Below are 23,548 nucleotides of genomic sequence, written 5' to 3' on the forward strand. Positions count from 1 at the left end.
TGTCCTCTGCCATGGCAGTATGTAATCGTTCCGTTCTGAACTTATTTGACCAATTTGATTGGTAAAAAATACCGTAAACAACTAGTGATGACGAACTGTTGCTGAAAATGATGCTGCATGATGTAAATTTGTCTTGATGTCACAGTTCCACCGTCTAGATGCACCCATCCACGCGTGCTTGAATAATAAGAAACAATCTCAGTTGCTTTGGCCGTATGAAATTGGTTCGAAGAACGACAAAAGCTCTAGTATTGGGAGCTTGTCGCTTATATTTTCAGCGAACATCGGTCGACACTCCATGCAAACGTGTCAAAGGACTCACTTGACATCGACAACGACCGCGTCGGCGACCAGGAGGGCATCGAATCCCCATAAAGCAGTCCCCAGGTTTGTTGCACACTACGATCCCCTGTGGAATCCGAGCCTGGAGTCAGCTGTTCCTGGAGGTTGTGTTTCGCAATATCTCTCGCTTTATGCCTCTCCACAAACTCCTGACAGGGTCGACAGACGTACAGGTATCTCTTCTTGACCAATAGCTTCTTCTTTTTCTTCTTCGGATGGCGCTCCAGCTCTCTCAAAACTTGCTCTTCGCGACAATTCGAGCATACGGGGGCTAGACAAAGTACGCAATTTTTCTGGTCACTGCTACGGCTACGAACAGTCCGTCCAAATACCAAAGAACACAGCGAGCAATTCATCGAGCGTCCGGAGAGTTCGTTCACCAGGCCCCGACGTCGCGCACTTTTCATGTTGGCAATACACCACTTCAGTTTCTTGTGTTCAGCAAGCACAGGTGATTGGAAGAAGCCCAAAAGACCTTGCCAAGTCGAGGAGATCACGAACGAGTCGAAAACGTTGCCCATGGCTTCCAAATACTGCTGCATGTACACGTCCACGGTGCCATCTTCCTTTTCCCGATACAACGCACCGAGTATGAATTTGCCGCGAATCATGGGTTTCGGTTGTGGTGGACATTGTGGCAACGGGGCCGGTTGCAATAAATCGTATCCAATCCGCTCCCCATCAGCTGTTGTAATGACCCCTGAGGCCGAAAGCAGCAAAAAATCTCGAGGCTTTACCACCTTACTCACCAACCACGGTAATTGACTCACCATGTACAAGATGGACAAATTCTGAAACGGCTTCTCCTCCGTCGGACCCACGAGTCTCGCGAGCATTGCACCGCCAATATCCATATTTCCGAGCGTCGCCACCCGGACTTTGAATGATTCGAAAGTAGGGATCGAGATACCCAGCATAACCTCGTCAAGAGGTGCTGGGATAGTCCCGACCATCATGAGCACGATGGGGTCATCCCAGCAATCCTCGGGGAGATGCAGATCGCCTCTAATGTGGCGAATGCGTTCAGAGTACATCGATGCATTCTCTTGTGTTTTCTGTAGTTTCCAGCGCGCGCTGTCGAGGTTCGCGTGGTGGCGAGGCGTTATACCTGCCAGCCGCTCGTCATAGCTGTGTAACGTTCGCTCTAGTAATTGCAAACTAAGATCATGGCAATGCTGCTGCTCCTCGAACGTCAATTGCAGCGGTAGGAACGGAGATTGGTCCGACAGCACATCGTCGTCCTCTGCCATGCTGGAAACGCTGTCAGTTGTTTCTGACTTGATTGGGAAGCCCTAAACTGGCACCTTACAGTACAGAACCAATGACGTACTGCAACGTGCCAGTTTAATGCCAATGACTTGCCCAAATGGAGACTTGTGATTGGGTAACGCGCATTTCACTAGTGCATGAGCGTGTCCTTGCTTCAGAATCAGTTTGGGACGATGGCAATCAAGACACAGAGAGTTCGCGTTGGGATCATCGGCGGAGGCGCAGCGGGCATCAGTGCGTTGGCTTATTTGCATTGCAGTTTCTTAAGCGAGTAAGGAGTAATTTTTTGGAATTGTTGCAGTTACGGCCAAGTGTCTGCGAGATGTAGGGCACGAGGTGGTTGTGTTCGAGAAGGCGGCGAATGTGGGAGGTGTGTGGAAGTACGACGAGTTAGCTGATGCCCCGTCGTCGGTGCTGTACAAGTCACTGCACACGAACCTACCGACGGCCATCATGCAACTCAAGGAGTTTCCGTTCCAGAAGGGAGTGCCCAGCTTCCCGTCGCACGTGGATGTGCTGACCTACCTGCAGAACTACTCGAAGCACTTCCAGGTGGACAACGTTGTGCGTCTGAACTCAGCGGTGACGAGTCTGTCAAAGGTTTCGGGGCAGTGGAAGATTGGCGTATCGTCGGAGGAGAAGGGCGACTACGAGGAAGAATTCGACCGCGTTGTCGTCTGCAACGGCCACTTTTCCCAGCCTTCACTTGCCCCGATTAAGGGCATTGAGCACTACAAAGGCACTGTCTCCCATTCACGATCATACCGCACACCGGAGTCGTACAAGGGCAAGGTAAGGGGCCTTTACAAGTGCCGTGTGTTTGCCTTGATGAGTAACATGAGGCTCATGCTTTTTGGTACAGCGTGTTGTAGTGATTGGACGAGGACCTTCGGGCCAAGACATTTCTCTTGAGCTAGCCAGGAGTGGAGCTGCGGAGGTGATTGTTGCAACACTGGACTATGACCCGAATGCTATTGACCCCCAAGATTCGCGTGTGCTGAAGCCTGCCATTGACCACATCGCTGAAGATGGTTCCGTGGTGTTCACGGATGGGTCAATCATTGCTTCGCCTGACGAGATCATGCACTGCACGGGATACCTGTACACGGTGAAGGATCTTTTCCCGTCCGAACTGCTTTTCCCTAAGGCCTTTGTCCAGCCGAACGGTTTAAGCGATGAGATTGCTGCGGACCTGCTGCAGTGCACGACCAACGGAACTGCTGTGGCTCCAGTCTACAAGCAGTTGTTTGCTATCGAGGATCCAACGGCTGCTTTCGTTGGACTTCCTTTCAGCAACCTGCCGTTCCTGTGCTTCCAGCTCCAAGCTCGATGGATTGCGCGCGTGTTTGGTGGATCCGCTCTCCTTCCCTCAAAGGAGGACATGTATGCGGATTTCTTCGCCTACCTCGGCACTCTGAAGGATGGTGTGAGGAAGCTGCACCAACTGGGAACTCGCCAAAAGGATTATTTTACGTACGTCTTATTTATGTGTACTCATGGTTGCTTGAATTCTAACGAGTGCTTTATAGTGAGTTGGCAGCTCTTTCCAACTTCGAAGTAGGGGAAGAAATCCATGAGATTTATGAGGACTCGCGCTTCTTGCGTCAAAACTTCCCGTACGCCTACCGCACTGCCGAATTCCAACAGGACAAAACCACAGGGAAGTGGGTTCGCCGCATCAAGTCAAGTGAGCCACCTTCGGAGCTTGTGGCGGAATTCTCGGGTTGACCTTCCTGTCCTCTCATTCCAATGACGTTGATTCACTGTGACACACTTTAGATCGTATTTCTGAAGTAAATCTCATTGCTGTCGTTAAGAACATGACACATCTTCGAAATGATCGATAAATTTGTTATGGTACTGAGTAGATACTACGAGGTGGCATGTTGGTGGTTGTTGAACTGTGACTCGGCGCTTCCAGCCCACATTCTTAAGAAACTGGCACCTCCATTACGACGTTGCATGCAGTCTTCGCGGGCAGCCACACGGTGTTCCCGTTCTTGCAGTCTGTCGAGATAGTAAAACCGTTCACCAGCGACTTTACGTATGCTTGCGCGCGTCTTCCAGTCCTTCAGTCGTTCATCTTGAGCTTGTGCTTCCTCAAAGCCTTGTAGTAAAACTTGCGTTCGCTCGTATCGTGTAGTGCGTCGCGTACGACGAGCGTCCTCCTCAATTGTGGTCGAGGGTTTACCGGCTCTCATGATGAGGAACGAGTCATTTACGTCGTCACCCTTTTCAGATGGAGGCGCACGATAAAGAGGACTATAGGCCTCGCTACTTGTAGTTACGAAGCGATCCTGTGGCGATAGATACAGTCCTGTATCGGAGCTGGTGCCATTACCTCCCACACCAACTCGAGTCCAATCGGTGCGCTCACGACGTCGATGATAAAATCGATCAGATGAAACAGGGGACAATACAGCTACGGTAGGACTTCCTGTTGCACTTGACGTTCCAGGACGACGATCAATCTCAAGCTGAAGTGATGATTGTGACGGTGGCAAGGTGGCTTTTCCAGATTCACCTTTCGAATTGCGAACAGGAGATGCTACACTGTTACCAGCATTGATGATCGCAGCAGTTCGCTTACTTAGCTGTTCTGGAAGACAGGTTCCCGGAGTTATATCCCTACCGTCGGGGGTCTTCGGAGGTTCTTCTTTCTGTAGCATTGCGTTCTTCAATTGAGCAAAAACCGGGTCAACTTCTTCACGAGGTGTAAGATCCACTGTACGCTTGACATGTAAGGCTGCGAGCTCCTTCTTGCGTCCGTTGTCTATCATATCTGTGGCCACATCACGCTCCCCGGCAGCAAAATATCGTACGAACTCACGGAGACTGATCTGCTCGTCACCATTTTGGTCCATCAGCTGCAGCATTTCACGCATTTCATTCACAGCAATAGTATCTTCTAACTGTAAGTACCCCGGACCCAACGCGTGCTCCACTTGGCCGTAGGATAGAAGCCCATCATTATCCGAATCGACATTCTTGAAAGCATATGCGAGGAGCTGTTCAGGTCTACCACCACGCACGCCCATCGCAAGTCCATGCTTTCGGTGCAGCGCATCGGTCACTTGCTTGCGAAGCTGCGTCATTCGTCTCCGTGAACGTGGCGACAGCTCTAACGGAGTGTGGTATTTAATTGCCATTGACGAGCTAGGATCTCGCACTTGTCCAACTGTTGGGTTAAAGGCACTGATAACAGGCATGGCGGTACCAATACTAGGCGAAAACATTTGAACAAACTCTTGAAAAGCCACGGTATTGTCGCCATTGACGTCTGCAGTTCGGTACAGTGCACGAGTCTCATCGGGTGACAGGTCTACCTCAGCAGCCTCCACCATGTCATGGAAGCGTTGAGCCGAAATCATACCGTTTCCGTCATTATCGAATGCTCGGAAGACTGCACGCATCGACCCGTACTTCTCCATGAATACATCATACAGCTTTGCACGATTGTGAGCCAACAATGTCTTCTCCTTGCTATCGGCACGACTCATCTTTGGGGCAGGTTGACTGTTTCTTGCAGGTGAATCTTCTTGAACATTGTTTCCGCTCTGTAGGTTAGAACGTTCTGCTTTATCGTGTGTGCTCGACTTGGATGTCACTTGCTTCAGCTTTGGTGTTCCGTTGGCATCTTTGACACCTCGACGTTCGTCAGTGCTTCTACTACTGTTGACTGGACCCAAGGCGTTCAATCGTCGGGCCTCTGTTCGCAGAACGAGGGGTTTGACCTTGACTGAATCGTTAGTTCGCTGGTGGGCTGGGCTGCATCGTTGTGGTGAGTCGAGGGTAGATTTCATCGCTGAAATGTTGGTCTCTGCGAGTCGATCGGACACAACCGAGTTATTTGCTCCAGGAGATGCGGGACTGGGTAGGCTGTTGGTCTCCGCACACTTCGATAAGTTGGTAGTCCCAACTTGTAAACGCTTGCGTTGTCGAGCTGGAAATTCCGTATGATACTTTCCCGGGCTCCCAGCCCCTCCCATGGCGGCGAATCCTACCGACATAGTGGCGGTGCGTTGGGGCGACTTGGGACCATCGGGCGGGCAGCGAAAGTTGTTTCGCTGCAAAGGTGAAGACATTGCACCTGCGAGACGCCAAAGCACACTTGCCACGACCTTGACAGTTGACCCCCCCCCCCAAAAAAAAAAAAAACACTGTTGTACACCTAAAAATACAAGACCAAACTCGCTAATTTAGACGTTCATTGCTGCCTGACCTTCGTCGATTGGCTTTCTTGTTTCTTGGCCATATCTTCATCTTGTCTCGACGAACACCAGCTCAGTTTGTTATCGTATTCGTCGGAAATCATGTCATTCTTTTATACGTAGCCTACATGTTTCCGCACATCTTGGTTACGGCTAAGAAGTCGTAGCCACCGCTGTAGATTTAGCAGGCCGTTTTCGTTTACGCTTTTGCGGCGTCTTCTGTTGATCACTCGAGGATCGTAATACTGCATTATGGTGACGTTGTGCTTGCATTTGTGACGCAGCGGTTGCTCGATTGGCCTGTCGCTGTGGAAATGATCGCTCTAATCGCCTGGCGAGATTTTGATCATATCGCACGCGAGCTCGGTGGGCACGGGTGGGACCAACCGAATAGGAGCGTGTCCCGTCAGCGACACCTTGAGGCAATATTCGACCTTCGCTGGCCGCGATCCATTCCACGGTGTCCTCAGACCACAGCGAAAACCGCATCAGCACAAACTTGGAAATTCCCAGTTTGTTTTCCGAGTAGATTTCCACCACTTCGCCATAATTCCAACATCCGTTCCGGTCGAGTACGTCAACTACGTCGCCCACGCTCAGTCCTAACGCAAATTCCACCGACGCTGCCACAGCCCATGAGCAATTATCCGCGATATCATGGCGTATACTATAGGCAATCATATCGTGCGGAGCACTATTGATTGGTTTACGAGTTGGACCAGTACCAGGAGGTGCAGTAGTATCCGCATTGGCCTCCTCCGGAGGACACAACTGCAAAAACACTTCTTCCAGCTCTCGCGCAGCGGCTGCTTCGCCCTCTAAGATTGGTGCACATTCGATACTGCACGCTGCTCGTTCGTAAACGAGCTGGGCAGTTCGCCAGTTATATATGGACAACGAAATCAACTTTCGCATCGAAGCAGCTAGCGCCTGCGAGATTTCATCCTCTTCCACACAGTTGCCAAATGATGGTAGCTCATCAGTAACCTCGCTGTTGGAAATAGTCGCACGAAGTTGATCACGAGCAGTTTCACTTGTACTTTCATCATCTCCATCGCTTGGATCAGCTAGTTCATCCGTTTGCTGTAGTTGGAGCTCATATTGTCGTTGGTGATGTCGCTTCATCTCCTCTTTCGAGCGCGAAGGAACTTTGGTCCGATTTACAGATGCAGGGTGCACAACTGAAAAATCAGCTACTTGATTCTTGCGGAGCTTCCAAAGTCCTAAAGACGCCGGATGCAACTGATGAACAGGAAAAATAGATAAAACTTCTTCCTCAAATACAATCTCATCAGCACTCATGTCCGAAGTATCATCTTGCAGTCGTGTAGCTGGGGATAGTTCAGTATGATACGCCTTCACTCGCTCCTCCAGACGACCTCTGAATTCCTGAAAGAGGTCATCGTCGTATCCATACACCAAGTCACGATGGGAGTCTAGTACCGAGCTGTCCGTATTGACAGTCGCTCTGCGCTTCTTGATCACTTGACTTTTGACATGATTTTCTCCTACTGAGTTATCGCGTTTTTGTTGATCAAGAAAGTCCTTCTCTTCCCATACGTCACGGTAACTACGTCCCCGACGGATGGGGATATCCACATGAGCCGTCGACGCATCTGAAGCATCTGCGAGCATGGACTCTATTACTGCACGCTTACTCTCCATCCCTGACACGCCACGCCATGCACTTGGATTTGCCGCAATGAAATCGGCGTTCTCCTTGCGCCATCGAATCAAGTTTTCCAAGTCGCTCTGTACTAAAGGGTCAAAGTAAGGGTCAACATCCTCCCACCGCCACGGTTCACCTTCGGACGTTGATGGATACAGATGCGAAGCGTCCGTATCAGGATATACCGGTGATGGAGGTGCATTCTCGCCGGAGTCAGCTTCGACTCCATTCTGAGCTGCATACCCGTTCATTGAAATGCTGATTTTGTCTTCTAATGCAGGTGATGCAGGGGTTTTGTTCTGCTCCTGCCTCGCGTTGGTCGCTGCTTTGCTTCGTGGAGCTGAAAAACTCAATTTCTTCCTGCGCTTCCTTCTTCCGACGGTACGATTCACCGAGTTTGGTGTCACTGAATCGTCTGCTGTCACCGACGCAGGTGTCAAAGCTGTATCTGCTGGTGTTCCTGGGGTAGGCGGCGCTGGAGCTGGAGTAGTAGGAGTCGCTGTTGTAGTTTTGGATGCTACTTCCAACGATTTATTAAATCTACGAGGTGGAGAGTCGGGCATCATCTCCTCGGCGCTTCCATCGCTTGAAAACGGACAAAGTTCGATAGGCACTTCGTCGTCTGGGAACACCATATCGATGCCAGTATGGACTGCTGGAGAAGGCACTCTTTCGAGTACTGGCACTGATACTGGTATTGGTACCGGTACTGATACTGATACTGGTACTGATGGAGGTACTGATCCTGATGTAACTCCCTCAGTCGTTAATGCCGTATCGCCTTCCTGCTTCTCTTGCTCCTCAGCACGTTCGCCATTAACCTGCACTTCCTCACCCACTGACTCTGTCGTCGCTTTCTCTTGTTCGTCTGGTTCTTTAATCCCATTCGAGACAATATCACCGTCTATCTGCTCTTTCTCAGCCTCTTTCTCATTTTCCACATGTCCGTTCTCCTTCGGAGCTTCCACTTTCTCTTCGCTCTCCTGCGTTTGCTCTTCGGACACAGCAGCTCCGTTTTCCTGCGGATCTCGCTTTGCTTCACCACTCTGCGTTCGTCGTCGCTTTTTGCTGGGGCTCACACCGTCACACACGCAAATATTGTCGTCAGAATGATGGTCCTTCGGCATCTGATTCGATTTCTGAGGCTCCTGCGCTGCAGCCGCCACCTCGACCTCCGTGGCGTGACTGACAGCGTCTTTCTGGCTCGGTGCGCTGCCCATAACTAGCGAAACTTCCGTCCAGCGCAGTTGGGGGGCACTCTCTTCAACTAACTAAGCTCGATCCGCAATTAGTGCCGCCCAGCGCTTGGTCAAGCGCCCTCAAAGCGTTCCGTCCCTGAGGTCTCTTTCGATCGTGGGAGGGGCCCGAGTTTCTATAGTAGTCAATACTTTAATCAAGTCAAAAGCCAGTATCATTACTCATCGTGAAGATTACTATTCCCCACTAAGTACGAATCTAGAGCAGATCCACCACGTCGGACTTGGCCTTCTTGCTTGAAGTCGCATCGTCTTCAGTTGTATCCCTACTGCGCTTGTGCACTAGGACATCCATGGGCTCGACCTCCTCGAAGTAATCATCGTCATCGTCGTCTTGAGCAGAGACAGCAGCCTCTTTGAGCGCCGCCTGTTTCTCCTCCTCCACCTTCAGATCTGCTGCTAACTTAGCGATGTCGCCTCCCAGCGCGAATAGCTCCGTCGCCTCCTCTCCGAACTCTTCTTCGTCGCGATGGAACACGCGGATGTTGCAGCGGAAATCCTGCGAGAAATCCTCGATAGACACGGTAGTATCGTGACGGATACCCTTGCCAGGCAGATCCACGAGCTTCTTCTCCAGGTTGACCGCCAGACTCGTCTCAGCATCCTCACCTTCTTCGTAGATTGTGTTAGGTCCGATCGAAATAGTGGGCTCGTTCACGCCTAGTTTCTTCTTCAGCACTAGTTCCACCAAGCCACGCAGCAGCATGCGGTTGGTGTCCACAGCCAGCTCCACTGTGTGCTTGGAGCACACGTAGCACTGCGGGTTCGGCTTCGCGAGGGCACTAGGCTGAAGGAGCTCACCACGAGCATTCCACGAACGATTGCAGTGTGTGTATTTGCATGCTTCTCCCACCGGCTTTGCTGCCTCTAGAATACGAAAAGCCTTGAGCACCTGGAAACCAGCCACGATAGCGTTCGTAGTGGCGATAGCAGGGATGATGTTACCGGCAATGCCCTTGCAGCTGTACAACGACTCCATTGCAATGGAGAACACAGACGCACGTAAGTTTGCAGCAGCAGTCACGAACTCCATCGCAGTAGCGTCATCCTTGTCGAACTCGTAGCTACCCAGGTTGGCGCGAGACTGCTCACTGCTGAGGGTACGGACAATACACGACACAAAGCGGGTCACGCACTCCGAAACGCTCCACACGTCGCGGTCGTTCCAGATCTTCCCGTTATCGGTCTGCTTCTTAACCGCCTCATCGTTGAGACTAATTGCCTTCACAATGTTCGAGCCAACAATCTCCTCCAAGACCAACGGCTGTGGACGTTTGGCCGCCGCCTTGTACGTCTTCATCTCAAGCCTCTTCTTGATCTCAAAATCGAAAAGCCCGCGGAAGACGCCACATGCATACTCCTGTAGCTTAGTGACATCGTCGAGGTTCATGTCCGGTGAGCGTGTGCAGAGATCCATAAAGACCGATTTATCCTCGTTTGTCGGGTCCTCCCACAACATGGAGTCTTCCATCTTACCGAAGAGAAGCTTGTAGCACTCCTTGGCCCACACGATGCAGTGTACCATCTTCTCAGGTGTACTACGAATAGTACAGATCGGGTACTGCTTCTGCGTGACCTTGGTTGTGCACTCGTAGCATTCAGTCTCACCTTTCTTGATGACAAATACCTGGCCAAGGTAGCCCGTGGTGCCGCTCTCGATGAGTGGTATATTAGTGGCTAGACATAAACGATTCACGTGCTTACGCGCGTCCACGTTGTCCAGAGCGTTGAGCACGAGTGAGAATTGCTGGAAGTACTCGAGGCCGAACTGGCTGCTCTTAATGTTGCCATGGTGCGCCTTAATTTTGGCGCGCGGGTTGAAGGTCGTGGCGATTTCCTTGGCCACAAGCGCCTTAGACTTACCCACGTGATGCGACCGGAACAGGAATTGGCGATTTAGGTTCGACACGTCGATGGTGTCCAGGTCAATGAGCTCGATATCCTCGAAGCCGCTGAGCACCAGATTCTTGAGCAGCTCGCAACCAATTCCACCGGCTCCCACCACCAAGATCTTCGCATTTTGTACCTTACTGCGCAGGTCTTCTCCCTACACAGTTGAAATAGTAGAAGTAAGCGATAAATGCATTCATTTCCGGCGCCATAGCGACTATAGGCGCGCACCAAGACCGTCGCTAAGCTTCCCGCCATCGTCTTCGTTTCTGATGGTGAACGCCAACGAGCAGATCTTTACCGGTCAACCGGTTTCGTCACGGTATTCTAAATCCCAGTCTTTTCGGTGTGTACCACACTGGAAGAGGTGGAATTTCCCCCTTTGCTCTGGAACAAAGAAAAAGGCCGGCGGGCAAGTAGCTCCAAGCTCTCTTGGCTTGAGCTCTTCCTCTCTCCCCCTTCCTCACTCACACTCCGTCCGTACGTCTGGACAGTGCCCTTCTTGGTAGAAGAGTGTCGTCTTTCGCCCCACTTTATCTCGGGATCGGACCGTGCAACGCTCGCTGACACATTTACCGGTAATACCCGTCGGAACAGCATGGAGCAGCAGGACGCGCTGGTGGACGTGATTCGCGCTATCATCGGTCCACGCGACGTCTCGCGAGAGCGCATTCTGGAGCTGCTAGCACAAGCGGGTAATCACCCGAACAAGGCTGTGGATCTGTTCTTCCAGTTAGAGGCGGCTAATGGCGCGGAATTTAAAGTTAACGACGTGGAAGGCTCTGACGAGGAGGACAATGAAGACATGCCCTGGGCGGAGACGCCTGCGCTGCCTCGCAAGGCGCTGTCCATTGACGACGACGCTACTGCTGAGTGGACGCCTCAGGCTGAGGAACTTAGCGGACTCTTGGGCGGAGAAGTCAAGCGCGACGTCATTTTGAGTCTGCTTAACCGTACTAACAACGACCTGAATAAAGCTGTGGAGATCTACTTCTCGGAGAATGGAGCAGACGCTGATTTTGACGAAGGGAGTGACGAGGAGGACGATGCTGCTGAAAAGAAGACTATGCCGACGTCTGTGAGTAGCGAAAACGGGACGGCGCCCCCGTCATCTCCTTCTGGTTCTGCCAGGACAGTTACACCGCCGTCGGGAGCTGTGAAAACTCCACAGACGCCGTCTCAGTCTTCGGCTGCGTTGCCCCAGACTCCGTCAGCTTTGACGTCAATTGAGTCGCATCAGTTGACCCCGCTGTCGTCACCTGTTGCTAAAGATGCGTTGAATACTGAAGAAACAAAGGCAGCTGCGCCGATGGACAAGACGCAGACGGAAGAGGAGCTGTTAAATGGACCTGGGACGTATGAAGTGATCATGTCCAGCAGTAATTTCCGCTGGCAGATTGGCAACGTGTTTGGACGAGCAGTGGTGCAGCAAGTGCAACCTGGTGGACCTGCGGCACTAGCTGGTATCCAGAAGTCGGATGTCTTGCTTTCATTCCGCGAAACAGTGTTGAACGAGGAGAACTGTGCTGCTGTGGTGCAGCAGTTGTCCAAAGAGGTTGGTTTTGTCACTGCTACTTACTTTGCTTACTATTACCCAATGTACCCCTCGATTAACTCTACATTCTTCCGTTTTATATGCATTTCTAGCGTGTTCTCGTTCCTTCTGCGCTTCGTTTCCGTCGTGCGTCGGACTCACACAGTCCTCGGCATACTACACCAGCATCCAATGGAGTGACCCCAGCTGTGGCCACTGTGACAAAATCACCCCCACGGGACAGCGATGGCGATGTAGTGATGACACCGGTGGATGGCGACGCTGCTACTAAGGGTCCTGTTGACCCGAAATACGGTCTTCAAGTTCTGTGTCAGGCAGTGGAGTCTATGCAGGATGCTGTGGCTGGTCCTTCAGCTGTGGAGTTCAAGGTATTGGTGGATCTACTTCTGAATTCTGAGTTTAGTTTGGACCGTGCTGTGAACGCCTTCCTGAATGAGGATCGCATTGTGAGTGACTTCCGTGGAATCATTGGCTGGGATTGGGACCCGGAACAGCCCAGTTCTACGGTAATGGACGCCAACAAGCCCTACGCTGCGTCCATTCCTGCTGGACCACTAGGTCTTACGGTCGAAAACATCTTAGAGCGAACGATTGTTGTGGATATCAAATCTGGAGGTGCTGCTGAGCGCGCTAATGTAAAGCGGTCGAGCTGGCTCGTTGGTCTGAATGGCCAGCGAGTGACGCACCTGACGCATAAGGAAACCCTGCGGTTAATTGAGACCGCTACGCGACCGCTGCAGCTACAGCTTGTTATTGTTCCACCTAATGACTACAAGGCACTCCGCAGACAGTTGTCCATGAACATTCGTCAACCGAAAACGGAGCGTCCAATCCCTGAGCAGGATCGAATGTCCTTCCGTGTCTTCCAGATGAAAATTCACCAGGGTGTATTGGCCTTCCCGAAGATTGTAACCAAGGCTCTTTTCCAGTACCTCAGTACAGAGGAGTATCACCCGCCAACGATGGATTCGCAATACCCAAACCCATTGGACAGATTACTTCCGGAGAATGAGGCGTGGGACGCTGCTTTACTGCAAGATATTGAGACTATGGAAGAGGAGCGTGTCGGAGAAATGTGCGCTGAACGTCGATTCTTGCTGAACCTGTTTGCTTCCATTCATGACTATGATGATAAGGGTGAAAGTACTGTTATCAGGACGATTCAATTTCTTGGATGGCTCTCGGTGCGCACGGCAAAGATGCAGAAGTTTGTGGATACTAAGGAATCTGAATCTACTGATGGTGATCGTGTCAGCAAACGCCATCGTTATGAACTGTTGCTCGCGGTAGTGCTCCACGTCCTCGAGAGCTTATCGATTATCGAAAATCATGCTACATGGGACGTCATGGTGAATGCTCTTAAGATGCTGATCTTATCGTTGTCGGATGTCGACGTGAACAAGCTGTTCGTGCCGATGTTTGCACGGCTTAGCATTAGTTCGAGTCCCACGGCAAGAATTGTACCTGTGGCACTTCTTTCTATGGTTTATCCACATGTTGGTGGCGATGTACGCGTTCAGCTCCGTGGTATGCTTGACCGTATGTGCAACGATGACAACCCCCTGGTGCGTCGCGCTGTGACTTCGGTTATTGGTGATTTGGCATCAGCGGGTGGTTCTCCTGTGGCTTCATGGACAGTTCAGCTGCTAGAGAAGTCGACGGCCGATAGTCACGACATTGTTCGTATTTTCGCAGTGAAAGGCTGCATCACATTAGCCACCACCTTGCGTCGTCTACTTCTCGAAGATCAGAACAAGTCAAAGGAGGAGGATGAGCAGACTTTACGTCTGCTTTACTGTCAGATGGTGCCTATGGTGAACACATACACATCAGACTCTTCGTGGCAAGTGCGACTGGAGACCGCGCGGACCTTACCTGCGTTCTGCCGAGCATTTGGTGCCGAGTACACTGACGTTTTTGTCGATCATTTCGTGTCGATGGTTGGTGATCCGACTGTAGAAGTCCGTCGTGCTTGTGCTGAGGGAGCTTTTCTGCTTGGCGAGGCGCTTCGAGACATTGCTATACAGCAAACGGCTACACCCAAATCGGACGACTCAGCTACACAAGAAGTTAATAAGTCGAATGGCGAGAGCTCCGAGTTTGTGGTTGCTGCCCAAGTCAAATTTGTACGCAGCGTATTGCCCGCAACATACACGCTTTCTACCGACGTGTCCGTGGCTGTAAGATTGTCTCTGGCTCAATCGGTTGGTCGCTCACTGCAGTTCATCGGTAGCAACTACTACGACGAACTGGTCCCGATTTTCACGCAATTCTTGGATGAAAGTCAAGATGCAACTGTGCGAGCGTCGCTTTTGGAAGAGATGGCACGCTATTGTGACAGCTCATCGGATACTGTGACGGCCATGATTTTCCCTGCTATCCAGGCACTGCGTACCTCAGTTCAATGGCGAGTGCGTGTAAAATTTGTTCATTGCGTGGCTGCCTGGGCTGAACGTGATGACGGTGCTGCACTGCCTGCCGACTTTGCGGATGCGTGCTTGGAACTCTTGGGCGATGCAGTAAACGAAGTTCGTGCTGTGGTGTGCGAAAAGCTTCCCTCGCTGGGGAAGTCGTTAGGTAGTGAGTGGGTGGCTGAGAAGTGCGTTCCTCGGGTGTCAGTGTGCCTTCAGTCCACATTCCATGGGCGACTTACGGGCTTGTTGGCAGTGGAGCTCCTCGCTCCAGAGCTGCAGAAGATGGATAAATTAAGGGACGTCATCGAGATGGTGCTGGAACAGTGTACGTCCAAGACAGCGAACCTCCGCTTCCGCGCGCTGCGTACCCTCGGACTAATCGTACCGAGACTCAACGACCCTACAACCACTGAAAGCACTCTAGAGATTGTCCGACCTCTAGCTGTTGTGGAAACGGAAGCCGACCCGGATGTACGTGAAGCTGCTGAGGCTACACAGACGCTGCTTGAGGCCGTGCTGAACTAGTGAATTGAGTCGCCGTAAAGCTCAAATTAACCCTCCTATGAGATCCTGTCTTGAAGTGCAGATACTGAACGCTTACACCTTTTTTTTAGGTACTTGCCAGAGATGCTCCCTTGAGTTCGGTTTTCCATCGTTCCATTCTACCCAGGCAGCTATGAGTCGAGAGCCCGGAGTTCGTCCGCTCCCCTTCAGCACGGGAGGCTGGCGAAGACGTTCGCACTCCGAGAAGAAAGTTCCTGTCGAACTTGATTGCTCGAAGAACTCGCTTCAAGATTGTACTGCAAGTGTGCAGAGTGTGCAGCCGATTGCGCTGAAGCATGTAGTTGTTGTGTGGCTATCGAAGAACTGCATCGTGCTGATCTACTTTTCAGTTTCGTTGGCGCTGCTGGTTCTTCTGGTCTACTTGAGTTTCTTTGCTGCATCCATGGACGACGGAAGCCAACCCGATTTTCTTAGCTGTCGATCCTGGGGGTTTGGAACATCATGTGGTTTGTGGGGAGTGGACTGCCGCCCCTTTGAATCCGAGTGGATAGCATTCCGATGCCCCACACGTTGCACTCTAGGCAAGTCAATTCCTCATAATAGCTAAGACGAAACGCTTTAATTGATTCACTTGTGATGATTTATTGCAGATCAATCATCGTCAATGGCAGTGTTTGGATCAAGTCCGTACAGGTATAAAACTTAAATTGTAACTCTGGCCCATAACACCCACCTGACGTTTGCTACGCAGAGCCGATTCGAGAATCTGTCGAGCTGCTGCCCACGCTGGCGTTGTTGGCCCCAATGGTGGATGCGCTTTTTATCGTTTTGCCGGTAGGTAACATCAGTCTGACTGCGTCGTTTAGCTGTTCCTTGATCCTTGACGTGCCCATTGCAGGTGCTGCTGATGCATACTACCCATCCACAGCAAATATGGTGACCACGAAAAAATTTCTATCGTGGTTTCCCAAAACGATCGAATTCAAAGAAGCATCCAGCACCTACTGCAGTGATCTGTCATGGTGGATTCTCAGTGTGGGCTTTATTACCACGGCAGGTTTTGGTTTGCTACCCCGCGCGAGACTTGACGTTATGTTTTACTTGTTAGTCGCTTGGGGATTCTTCTACACAAGACTAGTTGGTCAGCCTTCAAGCCAGGATTACGCTGGTATCTCTATAAACTCTTTCGGCGAGGTGATGTTTTTACTTGCTGCAAGCAGTTTGGCATATCGATTAGCAGTATCAGACACGTTCTGCAGGTGGAAATCGCTGACCCTGAAGCGGCGATTTATAATGTGGACGCTCTGTTACGTGGTTCCGTATCATGTGATGATCAACATGAACCTCATTGGATACATTCCTTGGCTTAATGTCGATCTCGGAGGCTACGAAGAATTACACGCCAACGCTGGAACGTACGTTGTTTTCACTCTGGTGGGAATAGGAGCGGTTTTCTTAGCTTCCCAACTCTTCAGAAGTATGTATCTTGGTGGAAAGTGGAGGGTTTTTGTTGTGATGTACATGACAGTATTCGCACCAGTACTCTTGTCATGGGCGTTGTTCCCGTCAACATCATTCCATCTTCACCACACAATGCTAGGAGCTCTCATCATCCCCGTTACTTCCTTTCCAACGCCTGCTGCAGCATTTTCTCAGGCAGCAGCTATTGGTCTCTTTGTACAGGGCTATGCGAGATGGGGTTGGCATTCTTACCTCGATACCATACGTACGCATCTTTGAATGAATCATTGCAGCCATGAAGAAGCTAACTTTTTTTTCTATTGAAACAGCCACGTACTTGACAATCGCGGTTCCAGAAAAAGCTCCAAACACAACAAATGTGACATCTTCTTGGGTCAGGGTGGTATGGGAACCACTGGAATCTGTCCAAGCGTACTCACTCCAGCTTAATCGTGTTGAAGTGTACCGCGGTGTAGATACTTCTGCCGTCATCTCGAATTTGAAGCCGAACATGACCTACTTCATAGGTGTGGCCGGAGTAGCGAGCTGGGGTACCGACGGTCGAGTTGGTCCTCTATCCAACTTCACAACTCTCGAAGGATGACAACAAAGCTATCGCTAGCTTCAATCGCTAATAAAAAAAATGCTTTCACGTTCCTCGTACAGCTCCTTCAAATTGAAAATAATATCGCAAATCTTCTGATAGAAACTCGTGGATTATAATTCTGTCGTCAAAGCTCACTTTTACAGTGTCATTTTTGTGATGGAGTTGACATGTGCTCTTCGACTGTGCATAGCGCAGCTCCACAGCTCGGCGGTGGCGTTAGACATGCAGACTCGTAGCTATCGAGTGGGTCATGCGCATTTCAACCGTGCTCAAGTGGTGGGGGTACTGGTGAAGCGCAACAACTCGCACCTGAAGCTTGGTTCGTAAAAAAAAAAACCAAAAAATTGCGTTCCGCATTACAAAAACTAAGTGGAAATTTGGCTACTGGAGACGATGGCACAGGGTTGCTGGATGTCAAGCTTGTGACGAGTTTGAACGGGTTTAACCAGAAAGAACTGCACTTAGGAGCACTGGTGAGTTGTTAAGTGGTTGGGATGACAAGAGTTGGTCGTTACGGAATATTTATTGATTAAGGTGGAGTGTGTCGGAAGTATCGACGAGCTGCAGCCATCGTCCGATATGACGCGTAGTCGGCGCTGGATGAATGCAACGCAGTAAGTTTTTTGGTCCTGAGTGGATTCATTGGAACTTTGCTGACGAGTTTTGTTGCAGTTTTCATGAAGTCCACGATCGTAACGTTGAGACGCTGAGGATGCTCGAAGTAATGCACCTGTAAGTGTTGCCGAATACTAGTATCTCAACAGTGATGATATTTATTGGTGTGTTCATTTTCGTTGTGAAGATACCAGAATGACTATGCCGTTCCTCATTCTTCACCGCCAACTCAACTTGAGCTACTGGCATTCCCGCCAATACACGAGAGCAGTGCAGGACGGAGCGCTGTATCTGGTTCTGAAAGCAATAGTACGACTGTACAACAGCATGCAATCGGTCATCAAGCTAGTAAGCCTGCTGCAGCTGCGACTCTAATCGAGAAGCCTTGGGAGCAGCAAAATGTCGGTGTTCCTGGTCTGGATGCTGCCATTCCTCCTGCAGACTACCAGTTTGCACTTCCAGAGAGAGACCATCAGCTAATCGAGCAAGGATCAAAGTCGCTTGAGATTCGGTACGTGTATAGAATCAAGGAATACCTCACCAGTCGTGTTCGCGGTTTTGATTGGACTGTGCATGCAGATTGAACGACGCTCCTTACTCGATTATCCACGTGAACGACCGGATTACGATTAACGGGAAAACTTTAACCACCGTTGTAGCTATTCGCAAATATGCGAGTCTGCAATCCGTTCTGGAGGCTGAAAATGTGAATGCACTCCTTCCACAAAGCTCCTTTGTTGGCGCTGGGACCTTTAATGCGGCAGCCGCAGCGGAGCGTCATTATCGTCAGTTTTTTAGCGCCGAAGAAGAAGAGCACTATGGCCTCATAGTTTTTCAATTGTCCGTAACCTCGTCTGGGCCAAAATCCCAAGAAGAATGGAGCGGTAAGTTGTGCGCTTTAGTATATCAAGGCTGAAACCTGGGAACTCTAACGTTGATCGACCTGTTACCTCCGCAGCACTGGTTCTTCGACAATTGGAAGCCAAGAGAGATGCTGGATGCTCGATAGCAGACCTGCGCTTTGCTTTTCCTTCTCTGCCCGTCGACCAGATCACGGAGATATTGACGAATGTAAGTGTGTGATGATAAAACGCCACCGTCCTTATTGCTAATGGCTTGTCTGGTGTATGTAGCTGCAATTTGATGCGTTGGTCATTTGTATGAACGACAAGTATCGTCTAGTGTGATCAGCCTGATGATATTGCGAGTCGGGTAGCTCAGCCTCATCGAGGCATTATTATAGCGTTAATGTTACTTCGAATAGCGATTTTGAACCCATGGATGTTTGGCTGCATCTTCCAAGCTCATTCGTTCGCTTGGTTTCCGCTTGAGTAGTCCAGCAATGAAACTCTTGGCGCTTTCAGATACTTGTGGGATCGATGGGAAATGATAGTCGGCGAGTTCGATTCGCTTGTACATGTCCATTTGATTCTCGCAGTAGAACGGTGTTGAGCCGATTAGCAATTCATACGTGAGCACACCAAGGCTCCATGAGTCTGTCCGACAGTCGTAAGGCTCTCCCAACAACATTTCGGGGCTCAGATAATCTGGAGTCCCGCAGAACGTCTTGCGAAGATTGTAAGGCTCCGGCGCATGAACCGACCACCCGAAATCAGCCAGCTTTATGGTTTTGTTGTACCCTAACAGGAGATTTTCAGGCTGTAAGGTATATAAACACGCTGTTAGTCTTGCACAGAGAGAACATCTTCGCAACGAGGGGCTTACCTTAATATCCCGATGAATCACATTGCAGCTGTGGCAGTACTTAAGAGCTTCAACAACTTGAGATACGTAATGCGCAGCCACCGCGTCGGAAAGGTATTTTTCCCTGGCCAACTCTTTGTAGAGTTCTCCGTAAGGTGCATATTCAAGCACCAGATAAACGCATGCGTCGTCGTAAAAGTAGCCGTGCATGCGTAGAACATTGGGGTGCCGAAGTCGCACTTGAATTTCAACCTCGCGTTTTAAATTACTTGCACCGCCATCACGCGTCAGTGGCGACTTGAATAGAACCTGTGCACAAAAACTGGCTTAGCATTGGTTCTAGCAGAGCGATAAAGCATTTTGTAAATACATGCACAACGAGGCTATCATGCTTACCTTGAGAGCGACAGTAAGGTTTGAGCACTTTTCCTTAGCTAGATAAACGTTGCCGAACTTGCCTTGACCCAGATTTTTCGTCACCATAAAGTCATCCATCTCCCACTTGGGATTCCCTGCTAGCCGCTCGCTGAGAGATTGAGTCGGTTTTGAATCGTCCAGTGAGTAGCGGCTGGATAGGCTTTTTCGAGACTTTGGAAGTTCAAGGCTAGACCTAGCTGGCTGCTGCGCTGGATCTACCGGTACACGTTCGGGAAAAGGCAACTTGCGATCGGGCCGCGAGTTCTCGACTTTTGCCCTGTTATTCTCACTTTTAGTCTTCGCATCTATAAGCAGAGGTTGCTGAGTCTCCCCCTTGACTCGCAACGCATGAATTGACAACGATTTGTGTGGCGTAGAATTCGGGTCACTCTTTGTATCACTAGAAACCGTGTGTCGTACACGCAGTGTTGTACTGATACTGCCAAGCGAAATGGTTTCTCTCGACGACGCAGGTTCCTCCTTCACGCTCTCGTTTTTATAAGGAGTCACAGATCTCGCGCTTTCGTCGCTCTTTCTCCGCTGTGCCAGAACACTAATACGTCGCGGACCCGGTACAATCTCGGGTGTAGCGCCATCAGTATCTCCGTCCATACCTCCGTCATCACTTTCCTGTTGGAGGAGCCGCATGGGGGTCAGCACTCGCTGTGCGCCTCCAGCCAGCGACGGTGCATCGGAGCTTGGCGAGATATAACTCCGTCTTCTCCGTCTCTTCGTGCTAGCAGGCAGGTCAGCACTGCCCAAGCCTCTGTCAGTTGGTGTACTATCCACTTCCGTCCTGTTGCCGCTGCTAGTTTTGGCTGGCGTCTTGTAGAGCAGCGTCTGACTCTTCTCAAGCTCATCAATGGGCTCTAATGGCGCCGTCTCGCGCGATATCCGGCGTGCTGCAACTGGAGCCGATGGCTGCTGCATTTCTCGCCGCTTTGGAGCCGCAAGCGAGCGCACTGGGGCTCCTTGGGTGGTTCTATAGTGAAACATTAAGCGATGAGACTTAGAATGGCTTTGTTGTTACACTTAGAGAAGGTTTGTGAGGGAGCTCTACCTATTTGAAAGCACGCGGCGAGCAGGACGAGCTGCCTTGGCGGTCTCCTGCGTCTCCTGCTGCTTCTGGCGCCTCCTCTCCTCGCGCCATCGCTCCAGAGCGAGCCGCCGACTCTCCGCCATCGCTAGAGATGGCTTGTGTTGAGTTGATACGGAAAAAGAGCGCGCGAAATTTGAACTTGGATTTGCCGCGCTTTCTTTTATGAATTTCTATTTCTGAAATGAAATTTGAAGCTGTTCAATTTTTATTTTTAAAAAATCCAATTCATTTTCGTTTTTTTTTCTCCTAAGATTCACGTAATCTACTGTGAACGAATGGTCATATTTCGTTTTCTCGTCCTGGTCTTATCGGGCAGACCGACGAAAAATCTTGCCTTGTCGGATGCACGACAACGTCGTCGTGCATCAATAATAGACTCGCGATGGTGGTAAGGTCGACTTCACTTGGCTTCGATCCATGCGATTGTACTTCCAGCGGAATGTGTTGGTTACCGTGTTTTTGCATCAACATCATCGAGGCGATCGACCTACTTGTAGTGCAAGATGAAACTCCAAAAGATTGTCCAGCTAGCTGCGGGTACTACCAATTCACTGTTCAAAATATCAGTCTGCCTCGAAGAGAGCTGAAAGAGTAGCTGAACTCAAGTGGGCTGACCATGAGCAAGGCAAGGTCGAAAGGCAGCGTCAGCACATTCGCATCGGCCATCAGCGGCGGTCGTCACTTCTCACTGTCGAAGAACAAAGCCAGAGTTTACTGCGTGAACAATGAGTACGCAGAAGCTAAGGCAACGACCAAGGAAGAGTCGACACTTTTCACTGCAAAGAGGCTACTACTTGGTGTATGGGTGTGTGTGGGGCTGGTGCCATTGTTCTTGCAGGCCCGAAGCTACATCAAGTTCGTGACACCACACAAGATTACCCAGGACTTGGTCGTCCCGCATGGCACTGTTGGTGAGACGAGTAATCTCGGGAAACTCTGCCCTGTTGAAGGATTGATGGTGGCTGGGGCATGGTGGAATGTTGGAGTAACTCATTCCTACAATAAATCGACTGGGCGAGTCTGCCACTTCGTCGTGCCGCAGTATAATATCCACGGAGCATATCGCTTAGGAACCGAGCGAGTAGCTCCGTCGTCCACAACTCCAGCGAGCTGTTCAGGTGAGAGTTACGAATTCCGACACTACTTTTACCATGGAAGCATTGGCTACTACGGATTCTACGAAGAAGCATCGGGAACGTACTGCGCAAATGATCTGACATTACACATACGTTACGTTAGGGTAAACGGGCTCGGTACGTACGATAGTAATGGAGTGTGGCTTGCCGACGATACCGGGGATTTAACCTACAGGCGGTCGTATTGGTACGGATTCTTCGGAGCAATCTGGATCGCGTACCGTTCCATACTGATGCGACGCAGCTACATCTCATGCAAGCGGTACGGGAGAAGATGCGACCACCTGCAAGAGAGAATTCGATTCCAAGACGCAGTTGTGTACGTTCAAGAGAGTCTGCGACTGTCGGCACATGGTGCGAGAAACTACCATCGTGCGGCGCTGTTATACTTACTTGTCGAAGGTCTGATGAGCGACCTCTTCATGCTAATCGCTCAAGACGGGCTTTTTGCGAAGGTGCAGTATATTTCGCTGGGGTACAATTTATCAGGAGTGCTCTCGATGCTGTTCGAAATGATCGAAAGTATGCACTGGCTGGGAGAAAAGACGCGCTGCTTGGTCAAGCGCCTTTTGTTCAATTACGAGACGTCCATGATGGGCGAACTCCTCTGTGCGGGGGTGATGCAGTATTATCTCACGTCACTTAACCGATCTAGCCTCAAGCATTCGAAAGCAACAGCTGAAGCAGTCTCGCATTACGTGTGGAGTTTGGTAGGGCACGGAATTATTGTCCTTGGAATTGTTGCTGCTATCACGTCTGTAAGGGCAACCGGAGCACTCATTACAATTCGACGGACTTTTGGTTCTTTCAAGGTGCTCACAGCTCCATGCTGTGTTGACACAACACTCGGAGTTCGCTCCAAAATGATACTTTTGGGCGGATATGTTTGGGAGGACGATAAACTCAGCTACAAGGTCGAGACTCTGAAGTCTTTCGGGATTATGAAAATGCTGGAAGAAGACGACACACAATTTCTAGTTCTCAACAAACTCCACTGGGTATCGAGCCCTCGACACGATTCTGTAGTTATTGGGGAAGTCCATGGCCAAAAGGTAACACCTTGCACCGAGCGACCGTGTACGGGGATAGTGAGTGTCTTTGAATACTCGCTTGGAGGCCCGGTATGAACAGTGTTCATAGAACACACCATAGCAACTAAACACTTTTACGCGATTGTACTCGTAACGTAACAACAAAAAGGTATTTCTTGAAGCCCACATGCCACTCACTATCATTTCCTGTAGTGATGAATGTTTCAACTCGTACAGTTTAACGCCTAGAGACGTGATTTACTGCGAGCAATTTCGTCGCGAATCGGACGCAGCAATTCGTGCAAAGCCACCTTGTCCGACGAATGGTTCAGAGGATCGTGCTGTGCAGACTCGTACAGAGCCTCGTA

At 50.4% G+C, this 23,548-nt stretch overlaps 10 protein-coding genes across 13 annotated transcripts in view; 4 read left to right on the plus strand and 6 right to left on the minus strand.

Annotated features, from left to right (window-relative positions):
- Window positions 1-1,630, minus strand: PPTG_02633 (hypothetical protein). The gene has a single exon (XM_008893829.1). It carries the CDS (start codon window positions 1,590-1,592, stop codon window positions 267-269), a length of 1,326 nt encoding a protein of 441 aa, XP_008892077.1. The 5' UTR covers window positions 1,593-1,630; the 3' UTR covers window positions 1-266.
- A 54-nt stretch (window positions 1,631-1,684) lies between these two features.
- Window positions 1,685-3,479, plus strand: PPTG_02634 (hypothetical protein). The gene is made up of 4 exons (XM_008893830.1): window positions 1,685-1,845; window positions 1,913-2,403; window positions 2,474-3,084; window positions 3,141-3,479. The coding sequence occupies exons 1-4, from the start codon at window positions 1,749-1,751 to the stop codon at window positions 3,337-3,339; spliced, it is 1,398 nt and encodes a 465-aa protein (XP_008892078.1). The 5' UTR covers window positions 1,685-1,748; the 3' UTR covers window positions 3,340-3,479.
- On the minus strand, window positions 3,410-5,767 carry PPTG_02635 (hypothetical protein). Its single transcript, XM_008893831.1, has one exon. The coding sequence runs from the start codon at window positions 5,694-5,696 to the stop codon at window positions 3,483-3,485; it is 2,214 nt and encodes a 737-aa protein (XP_008892079.1). The 5' UTR covers window positions 5,697-5,767; the 3' UTR covers window positions 3,410-3,482.
- PPTG_02636 (hypothetical protein) lies at window positions 5,756-8,868 on the minus strand. The gene has a single exon (XM_008893832.1). The coding sequence runs from the start codon at window positions 8,709-8,711 to the stop codon at window positions 5,976-5,978; it is 2,736 nt and encodes a 911-aa protein (XP_008892080.1). The 5' UTR covers window positions 8,712-8,868; the 3' UTR covers window positions 5,756-5,975.
- Window positions 8,869-8,872: 4 nt separating this feature from the next.
- On the minus strand, window positions 8,873-10,946 carry PPTG_02637 (hypothetical protein). Its single transcript, XM_008893833.1, has 2 exons — window positions 10,869-10,946; window positions 8,873-10,794 (listed from the first exon to the last, which is right to left on the minus strand). Exons 1-2 carry the CDS (start codon window positions 10,893-10,895, stop codon window positions 8,947-8,949), a joined length of 1,875 nt encoding a protein of 624 aa, XP_008892081.1. The 5' UTR covers window positions 10,896-10,946; the 3' UTR covers window positions 8,873-8,946.
- A 57-nt stretch (window positions 10,947-11,003) lies between these two features.
- On the plus strand, window positions 11,004-16,557 carry PPTG_02638. Of its 2 annotated transcripts, XM_008893835.1 has the most exons (6): window positions 11,004-12,192; window positions 12,285-15,691; window positions 15,761-15,803; window positions 15,862-15,944; window positions 16,009-16,143; window positions 16,219-16,557. In XM_008893835.1, the coding sequence occupies exons 1-2, from the start codon at window positions 11,236-11,238 to the stop codon at window positions 15,129-15,131; spliced, it is 3,804 nt and encodes a 1,267-aa protein (XP_008892083.1). In that variant the 5' UTR covers window positions 11,004-11,235; the 3' UTR covers window positions 15,132-15,691; window positions 15,761-15,803; window positions 15,862-15,944; window positions 16,009-16,143; window positions 16,219-16,557. The 2 variants fall into 2 exon arrangements, with proteins under 2 accessions (XP_008892083.1, XP_008892082.1); XM_008893834.1 differs by having other exon boundaries at window positions 12,285-15,803; window positions 15,862-16,557.
- A 725-nt stretch (window positions 16,558-17,282) lies between these two features.
- On the plus strand, window positions 17,283-19,077 carry PPTG_02639 (hypothetical protein). Of its 3 annotated transcripts, XM_008893836.1 has the most exons (8): window positions 17,283-17,497; window positions 17,569-17,651; window positions 17,713-17,792; window positions 17,851-17,910; window positions 17,981-18,304; window positions 18,373-18,677; window positions 18,752-18,864; window positions 18,927-19,077. In XM_008893836.1, exons 1-8 carry the CDS (start codon window positions 17,335-17,337, stop codon window positions 18,978-18,980), a joined length of 1,182 nt encoding a protein of 393 aa, XP_008892084.1. In that variant the 5' UTR covers window positions 17,283-17,334; the 3' UTR covers window positions 18,981-19,077. The 3 variants fall into 3 exon arrangements, with proteins under 3 accessions (XP_008892084.1, XP_008892085.1, XP_008892086.1); XM_008893837.1 differs by having other exon boundaries at window positions 17,569-17,792; XM_008893838.1 differs by having other exon boundaries at window positions 17,981-18,677.
- PPTG_02640 (AUR protein kinase) lies at window positions 18,734-21,168 on the minus strand. Its single transcript, XM_008893839.1, has 4 exons — window positions 20,975-21,168; window positions 19,894-20,896; window positions 19,519-19,806; window positions 18,734-19,452 (listed from the first exon to the last, which is right to left on the minus strand). Exons 1-4 carry the CDS (start codon window positions 21,094-21,096, stop codon window positions 19,045-19,047), a joined length of 1,821 nt encoding a protein of 606 aa, XP_008892087.1. The 5' UTR covers window positions 21,097-21,168; the 3' UTR covers window positions 18,734-19,044.
- Window positions 21,169-21,267: 99 nt separating this feature from the next.
- PPTG_02641 (hypothetical protein) lies at window positions 21,268-23,375 on the plus strand. Its single transcript, XM_008893840.1, has one exon. It carries the CDS (start codon window positions 21,630-21,632, stop codon window positions 23,274-23,276), a length of 1,647 nt encoding a protein of 548 aa, XP_008892088.1. The 5' UTR covers window positions 21,268-21,629; the 3' UTR covers window positions 23,277-23,375.
- A 50-nt stretch (window positions 23,376-23,425) lies between these two features.
- PPTG_02642 (hypothetical protein) overlaps window positions 23,426-23,548 on the minus strand; it is a gene marked incomplete at both ends in the record, with an annotated part of 2,257 nt that continues 2,134 nt past the window's right edge. Inside the window, one exon of the mRNA XM_008893841.1 lies at window positions 23,426-23,542. Coding sequence (XP_008892089.1) covers window positions 23,426-23,542 — 117 coding nt within the window. The remainder of the gene's footprint in view (window positions 23,543-23,548) is intronic.

The sequence above is a fragment of the Phytophthora parasitica genome, assembly GCF_000247585.1.
Source record: "Phytophthora parasitica INRA-310 unplaced genomic scaffold supercont2.2, whole genome shotgun sequence".
Classification (NCBI taxonomy): domain Eukaryota; phylum Oomycota; class Peronosporomycetes; order Peronosporales; family Peronosporaceae; genus Phytophthora; species Phytophthora nicotianae.